The sequence below is a fragment of the Tauraco erythrolophus genome, chromosome 12 (genome assembly GCF_009769465.1).
Source record: "Tauraco erythrolophus isolate bTauEry1 chromosome 12, bTauEry1.pri, whole genome shotgun sequence".
Lineage (NCBI taxonomy): Eukaryota > Metazoa > Chordata > Aves > Musophagiformes > Musophagidae > Tauraco > Tauraco erythrolophus.
This window is the reverse complement of record NC_141476.1, coordinates 24,185,093-24,200,002: the sequence shown is the minus strand read 5'-3', so window position 1 is coordinate 24,200,002 and position 14,910 is coordinate 24,185,093. Positions and strand designations below refer to the sequence as shown.

General features: G+C 43.7%; 1 protein-coding gene across 1 annotated transcript in view; it reads left to right on the top strand.

Annotated features, from left to right (window-relative positions):
• The first annotated feature begins 1,646 nt into the window (after positions 1–1,646).
• FGD3 (FYVE, RhoGEF and PH domain containing 3) overlaps positions 1,647–14,910 on the top strand; it is a 59,339-nt gene continuing 46,075 nt past the window's right edge. The window contains 4 exon segments of the mRNA XM_086619292.1: positions 1,647–1,686; positions 4,115–4,285; positions 10,837–11,005; positions 12,151–12,748. Of these exon segments, the coding sequence (XP_086475418.1) occupies positions 1,647–1,686; positions 4,115–4,285; positions 10,837–11,005; positions 12,151–12,748 (978 nt within the window).

Genomic DNA, 14,910 nt, shown 5'->3' with positions numbered 1-14,910 from the left:
ATGCATGGCGGGAGGCGGGCCAGCCTGATGAGATGTAGACTTTCTTCGTTTCAGCAGAATACTGCAAAAAAAAAACCAACAGAGGGCTGGCTGAGAAGTCCTTCTGTCGGCTCAGCAAACGTGGGGTGTGTCAAACTGGTACCTCATCATAATGTTTCTGGTTCTTGCTGCTGTCTGCCATAGGCGTCCAAGATATTTTCTATTTTAAACAGATTGTGTTTGAATGCTGCTGCCCGGGGACTGGGTGCCAAGCACGAGATCTGAATCCAGCTTGGGCGCTGGGAGAAGAGCCTGAGAACTCAAGTTCAGCCGCTCAGTGGAGCACCCAAAATCTTGGTGTTTTATCTTAGTCTAATAGACAAATCATAGCCTTCAAGTTTGTGACAGCATCTAAGAGACATTTTTCAAAAATAGGGGCTTTCTTCTGGGTGTGAACAGCTTAGTGAGGATAGGGGAGATACCTGAGAAATTTCTCTGTGCCATGAAAGAGTTTCCCGATGGTGTTGAATTCTGTCAGAAAGACTGAAGTTATTTTTCCATTTTAGTGAAAATATAAATTACACATTATCTTAGGCATTTTCAGAAGTTTCATTTAAGTTTTACCTTACCTTAAATATTATTTAAGCCTCTTTTATTAATATAATGCAAAAAAAAATCTCTGGGAAGCGTTATCTTTGTCCTTTTGTGGTTTCTGCGTTGGATCCTGCAGGTTTGGTGGGTGTGGGAGGGCAGGCAAGGGGGGCCCCTCACCTGCTCCCACCTCTGGAAGTGTCTGGCAGAACCATGGGCATCCAGAGGGTGGCTACGTGGGCTACACCTGGATCTTATTGATGTTGTCCCTCTTGTTTTCCATTCCCAGGAGCACTCTGAAGTGTGCTCGACAGACAGTGGGTTTTACTTCCAGAGAATTCCATGTGAAGTAATCCAGTAAATCTTGTTTTCACAGATCATTTTATAGCACTTCAAAAAACATGCAAGGCAAGTGGATTTTTGTCTTGTGTGCAAAAACCAGCCATGTTTTTGGTTTCATCAGAGATGAGTAGAGGGAACCATCTTGGTTGAAATTAAATAAAAAAGAATGAAAGCCAGTTCTGTGGTTTCACCCATGCATATTTTTCTTGACTTACGGCCAGCTCTACATTTGGTGTTTAAGGCACTTGTGGCTTTCCAAGTTCCTCTTCTTTCCAACTACTTAACAATTTCATTTGCTGCTTTGTGCCCACTTGCTCTTTGAATGTACCATCAGTAGGTGCATGAGTTAACTGTGGGCAGTAGATGAACGGCGATATATTCTCAGCCGTAATCTATATATCCAGTATACAAAATGATATAAAATACTGTAGAGGATGATGGATTTTTTTTATTTTTTAATATCCGATCTTGTTTAATGGGAAGTAGCATAAAACTTTGCTAAGTATTTGCTCTGCAAATGCCTCTGAGCACAAGTCCTAGAGCATTCAGAGCCAAGATCAGAGCTCATTTTGGGCAAGATGGATGCATTCGTTGAGTGGAGGATCTCGTGCCTTGATTGTTTGATAGAATTATGCAGTAGAAGAGAAAAATTTAAATGTGAATTTATAAAATAAGGATCAGAGCACTCTGCTTTTCAGTAGTGTAAGCAGGTCATAAGAGCTTTTAGCCCAGACATGGAAGAGGAGTCTGGAGGTGCCATGCACTTGAAAGCAAGCAAGTAGCCACTAGCTCTTATTTTTAACAGTAAGAAAGAAAGGTGGTCGGACCTGCTTTCACAATGATGAATCTCAGTAGGAAAGACAAAGGAATTGAGTTTTGGTTCCTTTTGAAACTTCGCAAAACAGTACCAGCAAGACAGTTGTGGCAGTGGTTGAGAAGAGCAAGGGTTGCTTAGGGCAACCGGTGCTTTATCCCAGGACAGCACAGGGGTAGCTGGGCTTGGCTTAGGGTGCCCAGCTGAGGATGCCCTGGGGCATCCTGAGGATCCCAGCTGGGGATGCGGTACCAGAGGACAGGAGGAGCTGTGGCTCTCTTCCTTCAGCCGATGCAGGGGACTGTGGTCACGTCCAGCATCTCCAGGGGCTTCAGTGCTGGCCAGAGACAAGGCTGGTGCCGTGCTTCTGTGATCAAACGACGTAGCAGTTAGTGGTGTCTTCTGATCTCTTCTAGAGCAGTTGCGGGTACAGAGATTTGTCCACGGAGAGTTGAATCGTTAAAGTGATTTTGAGGAAAATGCAAAATTGCTGTATTGCCTTCCTGTCCCAGGCACTGGTGAATACCTCCTGAAACACTTGAGTTCTGTCTTCTGTATGCTGCCCTTTTTATTTTCTTGAATTAGAGCTTTTCCCTTGTGCACTATTTTAATTCCTTGCTGTGCTGAGCTGCTGTTAAAAAGGAAGAAGCCTCAGTGCTTTCCCTAAAAAGCTGTCTGCTGTCGCACGGAGCTCTCGGTGCCCAGAGCTGAGGCATCTGCGTAAGCTCTTTCTATGATGATGTGTCTGCAATAATCTATTAATCTGCTCTAATCATCTACTCTACTTGCACTGCATTTTCCTGATAAGTAAAATTATATTTGAATAAAACCTAGTACTTACAAATTCCTCGTTTCAGCTGGAAGGACGTTTTAATAGCTGGTCTCAAATCTGCTGAAAAGCAGATTTTGTGGTAGAAATGCTAATGAAGCTTCAACAGCAACCACTGGCAGCCATACCAAGGAACTCGGGGGTTGTATGTTTGGGTGGCAGAGATCAGTAAATAGATTTGTGCCATCTGAATCTATTTTTGTCAGCAAAATTGACTTTAATATTTTATGCTTATTAAAAAAATATAATCTGTATTGCTATGAAAGTTTCTGCATTTTGAGGCCAGCTCTCAACTAATCTTCCCAAGCAGTCTGTACAGCTCAGATTTCAGTGTCTTTATTCAAAAGGTCACATCCCGATTTAATACTGTTAGTATAAACCCAGGATAATTCAGTTGATGTGGATGGAGGTACTTGTCATTTCAGTTTTTTTGATCTTCATATAAATCTGGCCAAGAGTAGGTTGGGTTTGTGAAGGTAGTGCCATGTTCCAGAGCACATCAGAGGAAGGGGAAGGTTGATTGTTCACATTTAAATGAATCCTTTCTAAATGGTGTGGGTCACCTCTCGCTCCAACAAGACACTAATAATTTCAGCTAGTCCACTTAAAAATGGGAATATGGAAAGAATGTTTGGAATGTTTTCTTTGCCGTTTTTTTATGGATTAGCGGTCAAAATTCTACATTTGATACATTTTCCACTTCTTGATACTGCTGGAAACATATGTATTCATGTGTTCATATGCAGCAATTTTAAACCACAATCATTTTTTAAACTGTTTTTTTTTGCCTTCTTATGACACACTAGTAAAGCTGACGTTGAGGATTTCACGTAGCTGTAGGCTTGCCACAAGTCAAAAAAAAGAAAAAAACAAGTAAAAATGCAGTATCCACTATGTGAAAGTGGATATATGGGCTTATTTCCACAGTGCCCGCAGAAATGAATGAAGGAGGTTAAATTAAAAGACGAACAAACATATTAATCACTTCTTTCTCTGTGTTCCCGCTGGATCATATCTTAATGGCATCTTCTAGACCGGAGCCTTTTGAAGTAATGTTAATATTTTATGTAAGGAGGAATAATAAATAGTGGTAAAATGCAGCTTGAGTGATTGAATCTCCTGCAGGAATGGTGCCTGTACCGTTCCCCCCACGAGGGACACAGTTCTGATTCACCGTAACTGAGGTGTATTTTTACCAATTAACATGATGCTGTGTGCTGGGGCACTTGTATTTCTGTTTGGAGAAATCCTTCTGAAATGGTTTTTATCTTTTGTATTTACTCTTTTATTTTGGGTGTCCACAGTAAAGAAGTAATTAATTAATTAACGATACGATTCCTGAAATTCCGTCTGTGTTATCGATCAGCTAGTTTGACGAGATTGTTAAGGCTGGATGTGTTGGTTGTAGTAACTTGTGAGTGCATGCCTCACCCCTCTTCTACCCCTCCTCCCTTTCCTCGGGAGCTTGGATGAGTGATACGCTTCTAGAAGGAGCACAAATTTTCTTCGGGATTAAGAGAACAAAATAAATACTGACTTTTTTCCCTCCCTTCCCTCAGGTTGCCCTTGTTCTCCTTTTCAAATCAAATGTCACATTGACTCAAATCCGGTGTTAGAGGCGTGTGGGGAACTGCAGCACATCAGCCCGGCGCAATGTATCCATCAGGCTGGAAGGAAGCCCAAAACCAAAACTCCGCTGGCCAAAATGCATCCTCTGCAGAAACCCCAAGGCAAGTGGCTTTGTCCTTCTGGCAGTTGTACGAGCTTCTGTCGTGCACCAAGTGAATTGTTTTAATTCTACGTCACAGCAAAATTGTTATTTTTCTGTTCTAAGGTTCAAGCACAGCTGGTAGGGGTTTATTATCTTCATTTTTTCCAGTGTTTAATAACCTCTTGGGGAAGCCTTCAAGAAGAAATTGATTCAGGAATAACAGATTGCTTAACTTGTCAATTTATATTTCCTGTACTGTTGTTATACCTCATGCAGCTGCGAAGTGTAAGTTTAATTTAGCAATATTGTTTTCAGTCTTTATTAATTTTTTTTTAGAAGTGTTTAGGTAAGAATAGCTTATTGTTTAAACCTGGTCTGTTTTCCATTTATTGTAAGAACTCTGCATAGCAACAGGAAATGCCTAAAGGGAACGAATGTGTTTTAAAAATGAGCAATAGAAGCTAAACCAGTCACATACAAGGGTAGGATGTGGGCTGTGGTGATTCCACAGACCTGCCAGACTCATAGTCAAATGGGTGACAATCCCAAAGTATGGTAGAAGAAAGCTAGGAAGAAACATGTTCCAGCTGAACTCCAAGTGGGTCTTCTGGTCCCCCCAGGCTTTTCTTGCCTAGAACTTCTGAATGCTGAAAAAAGAATGCAGTAAATTTCTTGAAAGAGGATAAATTGTTTTCATGTTTCTCCGTCAGTGAAACGATATGTAGTCTGTCCTTGTAATGTCAGTTTGTCAAGTGCCTCCACTGCCACCACCCCCTGCTTTGTAGGATTTGTTAAAGTGTTGTGTATAACGGGAGCTTGCCTCAAGGTAGTTGTGGATGCCGAAAGCATATAGTTTGGGAGGCGTTTGGAACAAGGGAGGATGAGCCCAACGATGATACTAAGTTCATAAACCAAGTTTTTTTGAAGAAGCATGTCCATGTGATAGACGGTCATCGTCATGTGAGAAAAAGAGAAAAGAGAATTTGCCCACCATTTGTGTTGTACAACCTGAGCCTCTGCACAAGCACCCCCTCCCAGTTCCAATGCCAATACAGAAGCAAGTTTCTGATATGCGTTCGGCCTTAAACAACTGCAAAGAAAGCACTGTATTTTCTGATTCTGGAAGTAGACCTTAAATGTGGAATTAGTGTACTAGTTCATGCTTGAAACATCTCACGAGGTCTGTGTACTTACGGAGCTTTCACCTGGAGGACTTGGTTATCCCGGTTTGATTAGTGGGTGTGCCATGAATGTTGTTAATAGTGACAATAAAAGGGAATAGCCCAGGTGTCTGTCCGGTAAGAAAAGAAATGGAATGAATTCAGCCAGTGTAGAACCTTTGCTGTTGTACTGATTGCACTGATTTCCAGTTACTGAGGACATATTTTTTGTAGGTAAGTATTTCAGAAAAGTTAGCGGAAGCCAAATCATGCTTGAAGGTTGCCCAAGTAGATCTGTGTCATCCATTTCCATCATTGAGACAGATACTACTTCTTTCCGTGGCTCGCACACATCCAAGCTCTCTCTCCCATTACAGCCATAAGCTTAGAACCAAAGCCAGTGTATCTTACTGGCTGGGTGTTGCTCTGAAAAGGATGGAAATTTGTTAATGAGGTGAAATAAACACCTGAAGGTTAAATGCTTTCTTGACTAGTTACCCTTGCTAATGCTTTTTTTGACAGAGCTCAGTTTGTTGGGCTTCTTGATGTCACTATAAAAGTAGTCCGAGAAGAAACAGGAGTCCCAGTGAAAATTCCCATGCGAGACTGTTACATGGTACCCGGTACTCAAGAATCAGACTGTCTGATGTTGTCTCAGACCGAGCCAGGTCAGCCAAAGCTACCAATCAGCGTGACAAGTCTTGAGCATGGATGTGCCAGTCATCTTCCTGAAAGACACTTACTTGTCATAAATTTTCAAGAATGGTTTTATTATTTCACTTCTTTATAATAAAACTACTTTTATAAAGTATCTGCAATTAACTGACATATGACAGTCGAGAACAATACATGTGATACTTTGCCAGGAAGGGAAGATAGTACAGTCTTTTTTCTCTTCAATTCTGTTGACTTTGTAGATTTGAAATGGCTTTTCTCCCTCATATAGTTCATGGATCTCCTGTTACTATGTGGGTTGTATACCCAAAAGAAAGGAAAACACTTCATGCCTCTCCAAGAAAATGAAATCACCAAAATAAAAAAAAAAGTCATTTTTATTAAATTGACTGTATTGAAGATGACATTTTTCCTGTAAACCATCCTTGCTTCCTCTTGGTGACCATGTCCCAAAAAAGTAGTTGTGACAGTGTGGTGCGTTTTCTTGCAGCAGACATAAACCTTTCCTCGTTTTTTTGTTGGTATTTTTCTGCAAGAACGTTCTTCCCAAGGCCTTCTTCCTAGAGCTACATGGGTGCCTCATTAAAGCCTGTTTCTGGTTGAGTGGAACGTGCTGTCATCACCACCTGAGACTTTAGGAGCAGCTCTCTGTCCTCACCCAAGGCTGTGCTGTTGGGTCATGTTTTCTGAGTGTGTTCACTTCCCAGGGAATAACCCTTCCTAATCTCCTTCATCATGTGTGCTCTTTTAGGTCTCTTCTTGTCAAGGGACCTTAACTGAAGTATGTGAATCTCCAAGTGCAAATCACACAACTCAAGTTTCTCTTCATTAGGTCCTCCCAGCATTCCCAGTGAGTCGCAACACCCACCACCGCTGGGATGATCGATGGGAATGCTTCCATCAAGTCGCTAATAAATGTGTGTTGACTGTTTGCATTACTGTAGGGGAGGCACTTGTGGGAGAGGAGTTCATGGGCTGGGGGGCTGAAATAATGCAAAGGCTGAGATGCTCATCTTGCACTGAGTGGAGGGTCCTTATTCCCTGCAATTTTACAGACCCGGGGTCAAGCCTGGGCTGTACCTTCTCCCACGTATTGAACCTTGCCTTTCTCTTATGAAAAGAAGAGGTTCTCCTATGAACTTTTTCTGTGATGGCAGGCTGAGAGAGTTGGGGCTGTTCAGCCTGGAGAAGAGAAGGCTCCGGGGAGACCTTCTAGCAGCCTTCCAGTACCTGAAGGGGGCCTACAGGAAAGCTGGAGAAGGATGTTTTATAAGGGCAAGTAGTGATAGGACAAGGGGCGATGGCTTTAAACTGAAAGAGGGGAGATTTCGATTAGAGATAAGAAAGAAATTCTGCCCTTTGAAGGTGCTGAGGCACTGGAACAGGTTGCCCAGAGAAGCTGTGGCTGCCCCATCCCTGGCAGTGTTCCAGGCCAGGTTGGATGAGGCTTTGGGCAACCTGGTGTAGTGGAGGGTATCCCTGCCCATGGCAGGGGGGTTGGAACTGGATGATCTTTGAGGTCCCTTCCAACCCTAACCATTCTGTGATTCTTTTCTAACTCTGTCCCGCTGCTTCTTGTTGTTTCTCTTGTTCCTCCTTCAAGAAAGATTTTGTGTCTTGGTTTCTGCCTCCTCCAAATAGCTGTGGGCTGCTCTGTAAAACCTTTGGGAGAAGGACAACTGGGGAAATACCGTTTCAGCACATGGCTTCAGCCTTCAGGCACCACCTGAAACTTGCTCCACGATACTACTATCTCTTCTGTGCATCTGGCTTGCTTTCTTTTCTCCACCAGTTTACTTGTCTGTGTGCAGGATGGGCACTGGAAGCTGCATGGCTGGGACCTGGACCAAAAAGATAGCAGCATTGGTTCCTGCATGGGCCGGGACTCCTGGAACGTGGAGTGTGGGCAGGAGTTCTGCCGGGACTCCCACTTTGGATCCTGGATCCCTACCTAAAAAGCAGCACCTTCTTTTTTTCTGGGGCTGACTGTTCATTTAGTACTGACGATGATGGTGCACACACAAATGAGCTCATCTAGTGTGGGTTGGGTTTAGTGTGCAGATCTTTCGTTCACTCTTCTTAGAAGTCTAAAACGGTTTTGAGTTTAAAAGTGTGCGTTGTGATACGCAATGCCTTCCTTGTAAATTCTGAATGTGGGCTTTTTGTGTCAGCTCTGGAGTAGACATCTTGTGTGGTTTAAATTTTGCTGCATAAGCAGTGCTTGATAAGGTCAGTGGCTTTGCCTCCACGCTGATGTCTCCGTTTCTCAAAATTATTTCAGAAAATAAAAATTCAGAACCAACAAAAGTGTTTTCCTCCTTCCTTTTTGTCCGGTGCGGAGTGTGTTGTCTCAGGTGCTTGAGGTCGAGCCCACTAACAGGAAGGACACAAAACGTTCACATGGACAGCAGTGACGCCCATGGCTGTTAGTGTGAACTTGGGAGTGTCGTGGAGCAGTCGGAAGCCATGGAGGGCCTGACAGGGGATGTGGGGTGGGCTCTGGCCTGTCTGCCTGCGGCATTATGCACCTTCTGCAAGGAGCCTAGGCTTGCCTTTTCGGACTCGATGAGCCAGATGCCTGCGTGGATACTTTTTTTCTGAGGTTGTTTTGGTTTGGTTTTACAAGGAGGAATGTGGCTGGGTGCTCAATGATCACGCGGCGCACTAGTGAAAACTGGTGAACAAAGCATTAAGCTCCACCATCTCATTTATAGGCAGGATGATTTTCTTTGCCTGCTTACCTGTTATTCCTGGGTCAGATGGGTTTCATGGTGGTGTTTTCAAAATTGGGCTATAACACCTTCATCTTGAGACAGAAATTCCAGATGTTTTTGGAGACTTGGGCAAATCAGTCCTTTTGTAGAATCATAGAATCATAGAATCATAGAATCGTTAGGGCTGGAAGGGACCTTCAAAGGTCATCTAGTCCAACCCCCCTGCAAGGAACAGGGATATCTCCAACTAGATCAGGTTGCTCAGGGCCTCATCCAACCGGGCCTTGAACGTCTCCAGGGATGGAGCATCCACCACCTCTCTGGGCAACCTGTTCCAGTGTTCTACAACTCTCATGGTAAAAAATTTTTTCCTAAGGAAAAAAGGAAGTGTCCCATTAAAGCTCAAATCCTTAGAAGATTTGATTTTATTCTTTGGTGCTGAAATAAGCTCAATAGTGGAGGTAGTTTGAAATCTGACCTATACTCAGAGCCCAAGAACTCTTTAAGAGTCCTTCATCGCTGACCTCAGACAGCGGCTGTCCATAGCAGCTCCTCATCCGCTGGAGCAAGGAGGGCATCTGGGCTGCCGTGGAGCTTAGAACAGATGCTTAGAACAGATGCAGAGCCTGCTGCAGGGTAGGGACAGCAGGAGTTGGCTTTTTCATAGATTTCATAGATTTCTAGGTTGGAAAAGACCTCAGAGATCATTGAGTCCAGCCGTCCCTAATCCCCATTAAACCATATCCCTAAGTAGATCATCCACCCTATTCTTAAACACATCCAGGGATGGGGACTCAACCACCTCCCTGGGCAGCCTATTCCAGTGGCAGTGGCTATTTTTGGGTGCCTCTGTTTATCCTCCTAAAGAAAGTAACCCCGAAATTCCATTCAGAACAGTTGCTAATGAAAGCTCTGTTGTAGCGTTACTCACGTTATGCTGAGGTGTCATATGGGCCGTTTGAAAAGCAGAAATGCTTGAAATAAATTGAATAAATTGTACTTGAAAATGTTGTTTAACAAAACACATATTTAAAGTTTTCTCATTTAATATGTAAACTTTTGGAATAATCTAGACCGGAGAGAATGCTTGGAGCGCCGCCGTAAGTAGCGCATGGTTTGGGGGTGAGCGCGCAGTCGGCTTTCCTACCTGCTGGCATCAGCACTGCCGAGGGGAGGTTGCTTTCACGGTGTGGAACTACAGCAGCACGTGAACCTGTTGCCATGGGTGACTGCTTGCGTATTTCCAAACCTTTTTACTCTGCAATCAGTATAAAGTCTGAATAAATCTTTAAAAATTACGTTACGTTTAAATGATGCTACTTTTTTTCTTAAATACTGTGTTAAACTTGGTGCCTTCACCTCCCAGAGATCCTTAAGCCGAACATACACGTTCTTACAACGTGTGTTTTATTTATATCATATGTAACTCAACGTAGAACCAAAAGAGGAAGGAAATTTATGAAGACTACACCACAGAAGAGATGGGGGAGGGAGAAGGAAAGGAAGAAAAGCTGTTATGTTCTGCCTGCGGTGTTTTTGACCAAGCAAACACAAGGCACTGAACTCCATGGTGGGATTGTTTTCTCGTGGTTGGGTTTGGGTTGGTTTGGGGTTTTTTTTCCCAGTATAAGACATTCAACAGATTGCCTGAGTTTTGAAAAGTCATGGGAGGGGAAGCTCGTTAATATGATTGAGAGGGTGAGCACGTTTGCAAAAAAAAAGTGTGAGCTGTGCATCCTGTTTGAGTAACAAGGAAGCGGTGAAGTTCTGCGAGCCACTGGCTTTGTTAACACGTCTGATACGGCTGTAGAAATACAAAACAGAAGCCCATCATTTTGCTGGAGCGCACAGCAGCTTGCTTTGGTGTGGGAAATACTTTGGGACTGCACCTGTGCAGTTCATAAAGGATGGTGGAAGAATGGACACCCCTCGTTCTGCACTGAGCGCTTGGATTTTGTTCCCAGTTTAGGATAAAGAAGATGGAGATTTATCCTCCTGTTTTTTCCCTTCTCTTTTATTAGTACCTCCTAAGCCTGTCCATCTCAAACCTGGGCAGGAAAGAATTCCTCCTGCACCTTCTCGGCCATTGCCAGCTGATCCCAAGTCGTCGAGGAGCTTAGCACCTGGAGAGGAAGAAATACCAATATCAGCAGGAGTCAACACACTCATTGAGAAATTTGAAAGTATTAGGTAAATATGGCTTTGTGAGAACTGCTCTAGTCTTCCTTTTCTCCATTTTTAGCTTAAAATATAATAGAAAACAATTGTAATTATCATGTAGAAACTCCTCTTGGGATGTTTTCTACTGGAAGTGCAAAACTTGACTGACTACACAATGAATTTTTTTTTTTTTTTTTTTTTTTTTTTAGTAAAAGCATGTATTTCAGCAGCTTTTAGTTTGTAACATACAGTTGTTCTTAAGGAGCTTAAGACCTGCTGGATTTGGTAAGGGTTCTACCAGAAACAAGTAGCCCAGAGTCTGCTTTCAGTAAGTTGACTTGATGTCAGGGTTGGATTTAGCGTTATAGAAACTTGATTATTGTGATATAAAATAATTTAGTTTTCTGTCTAAGATTCAATAAGCGTCAGACACACTGTTAGCCTGCTTCTTGGACGCAGGGGAGAGAAATTGCAATGTACTGTGGAACAACATCGTGGAGAACAGTGTTTCCCCTGAAATTTTAGGATATATTAAATAGGATAAAATGTATGTATTTTGCTGTAAAGCCAGATTGGTTTACAAACACATGAAGACTCTCTCTGAAGACTAAATCTGTCTGATGGAGCTAAGTGGTTTTTTTCGTAAAGAGGGAGATGGAGACAGAGACACTGTACTGTGCCTTGGAGTGTGTTATCACTTAGGTGAACGTGGTAAGGTGTCTTTTGGAAAGAAAAAGTAGTGCCTTCTTGTGCTTCCAAAACATCCTCTCTCTGGCAGAAAATACCTTGTCCCTCAGGCTTTGTTCTGTTGAAGAACGTGAGCTCCTGTTTAAATGAACCCACAACTAAATGGGTTTTTATCATTTAAAAGATGATTCCTCCCTCTCCAAACCTTCAAACCAGACTGTTCCTCAAGGCAACGTGGGAAGTGTTAAAGGCCCAGGATTCTAGTGGTGCCATTTCAGAAAAACTTATGGCTAAGGGTGGTGTGTTTGTATCTGAAATCGTTGGGTAAATGTTATTACATGTGCACACACTTGCCTCCTAGGGTTGTAGGGAGGGTGCAGGAAATGCAACTTGAACTGAATGATAATCAGGCCCTCTTTGTTTTGGGGCACTTTTGAAGCCTCTGAGTGTTAATGTGAATTACTGTGGTGCTTTCTCCTTGTCTGCAGGCAACCTGTGCATATTCTTCAAAGAAACCAGCTCAATTTAGCTCTTAAGATGGAACCTGGCGTGGACTCATCCAAACAACCCAGCTCGTGTGACTGCGACGTGGTGGGTTCCAGCGGCTCTTCCACGAACGAGAAAAGCGAACCGGATGAAAACGAGCCGGACGTCCCGTGCAGCGTGGATCTATCCAGCACAGACATCATGAAAATCAAAGAGCTAAGCATAGGTGATAACAAAAGCCCTGAGGACTGCACTGCTGTGACTGTGAGCAAAGAGCCCTCCGGAGAGCTCGACAGTAAAGACTCAACCGCAGAACTGAACGGTAATGGCAAAATTCCCAACAGGGACAGTGGCATCGACAGCCCTTCTTGTAGCGTGGCGGGGGAGACTTTCCCCAGTGAGGATGGTGCCGAGCAAAAGAAGCCCAGCGTGGCTGGGAACCCAGGAGAGGTGGAACCTGACAAAAAGGGCACCAAACCTTCCTCTGTGGAGCAGAAGAGAGACTCCACGCAGGACGAAGACAGTGACATTGATGAAGGAAGCAGCGAGGAACAGGAGACAGCAGAAGTGCCAAAGTTAGAATATTTGGATGTAAACAAGGTAAGGTATTTTGTTCATTCCTGTTAAGTGCTCTGAAACCCCTTCCTGACTCTGGCCAGAGATCCCTTGCATCACCTTCATACGTTGTTTGAGTTTTTTGGTTGGTTGGTTTTACGGCAAAGGATCATGACAGTCATCATAATTTCCTGCTTGATGCTGGCCCTAACTTGTTCCTGACCTAGATAGTCTCTTTTAGAAAGGTTCCCAGTCTTGATATTAAAGGTTTCATGTAAAAGAATCCATCGTAGCCAGAGGCAAGTTGCTAAAATAGAAGTGCTTTTGTAGGTTTTGTGTTTCTTGTTTGGGTTTGTCTAGGTTCAGCTTCTACTTGTTAGATCATGTTGTTGTCAGGGGGGCTCCATGATATACTGGGGGCTAACTGGATAGTGCATCTTGCAGGGTCAGGGCCTGGCATCCTAGAAGGACATGCTTGATGGAAATCTCTTCTAACAGCAATTTTTTTTTTTTCTTTTTTTTTTTTTTCCACACAAAGGCTGTGCTTCTGTTGGTGTGACTCCTTCTGAGTGCAAAGTTGTTTTGAGGGTAGCTGTATCAAATTGCTCTTCAGGAAACTGTAGCTAGAAGAGCTGTTCCTTGAATCCAGAGTAACGTGGTCCATGCTGTTGTGTATTTGCTGCAGCTGTATAAGATTAATGACAAATTCCTTTGATTATCTGTTTATCAAGACAGTTAATTTTAGAAATAGTGATGATAGAATGGGTTAGATTTTTCCAGAAAAAGAAAACAGAAGATGCTTTGAGCAAGATGTCTGCAAAATATTCCACTTTTGGTTTGGTGGGATTTTTAGTTTGTGTTTAGGTGTGTTTTGGGCTGGTTTCTTTTTTTCTTTTTTTCCCCCCTCAGCCCTCACAACAGGAAAGTTAATATACTGGATTTTTGTTTTTTAAGGAACATGATGAGCACTAGCAACTAATGAACATCTAGTGAACCATAGTGTTCATACCTCAGTTTGTGCAAATCAGGTCGTTCTGCTGAAATACCCAAATATATCCTGATTTGTGTATGTCAAGAGCTTGTCCCTTGGGAACTGTGGCAGTTAAAACTCATTCAGTAGCTTCTGCATCAAATCGGCCAGTGACGATTGAAGGATACCACCACTCTGCAGCGTCCCCTCCTTTTCCAAGGATAGAAGACAGCCTGATGAGGCAAACATACCCCAGGAAGGTGTGAAAAAGCCCCAGGCTTTCTCTCACGAGTGCATTGCTTTATGCTGCAGTTGTTCCTGTGGCTGTATCTCGAGCTCAGCCTGGTGCGACTGGAGTCACCTTCCGTTCATGCCATACCAAGGCTATCCTTGTAGCCTGGGACTCTCCAGAGCTTCACGGCCGCGCTGCTCCTTCTGCGTGTGAGTCAGGGGATGGAGGAGGACTGCAGGGTCTGACTGCCAAAGGAGGGCTCTGTCTTTTGTCTTGTAGGCAAGAATTTAATGGGAGGGTCAGCAGGAAACATCTTAGTGATGGAGACTCCAATTAACGTCTATCTATTAACATCTGCTAACACAACATCTTCCCCTCTACTCTGCTCTCGTGAGACCCCCCCTGCAGTGCTGCCTTCAGCTCTGGGGTCCCCAGCACAAGAAGGACATGGAGCTGCTGGAGCGAGTCCAGAGGAGGCCACGAAGATGATCAAAGGGCTGGAGCACCTCTGCTCTGGAGACAGGCTGAGGGAGTTGGGGCTGTTCAGCCTGGAGAAGAGAAGGCTCCGGGGTGATCTTATAGCAGCTTTCCAGTACCTAGAGGGGGCCTACAGGAAAGCTGGAGAGGGGCTTTTTACAAGGATGTGTAGTGATAGGACAAGGGGCGATGGCTTTAAACTGAAAGAGGGGAGATTTAGGTTAGATCTAAGGAAGAAATTTTTCCCTCTGAGGGTGCTGAGGCACTGGCACAGGTTGTCCAGAGAAGTTGTAGATGCCCCATCCCTGGCAGTGTTCAAGGCCAGGTTGGATGAGACTTTGGGCAACCTGGTGTAGTGGAGGGTGTCCCTGCCCATGGCAGGGGGGTTGGAACTAAATGATCTTTGAGGTCCCTTCCAACCCTAATCATTCTGTGGTTCTGTGATTTTGTGATACATCTGATGCATCCATTGATATCTGGTGGATGAGCTACTTGAGGATATGGTTTAATGGGGATTAGGGATGGTTG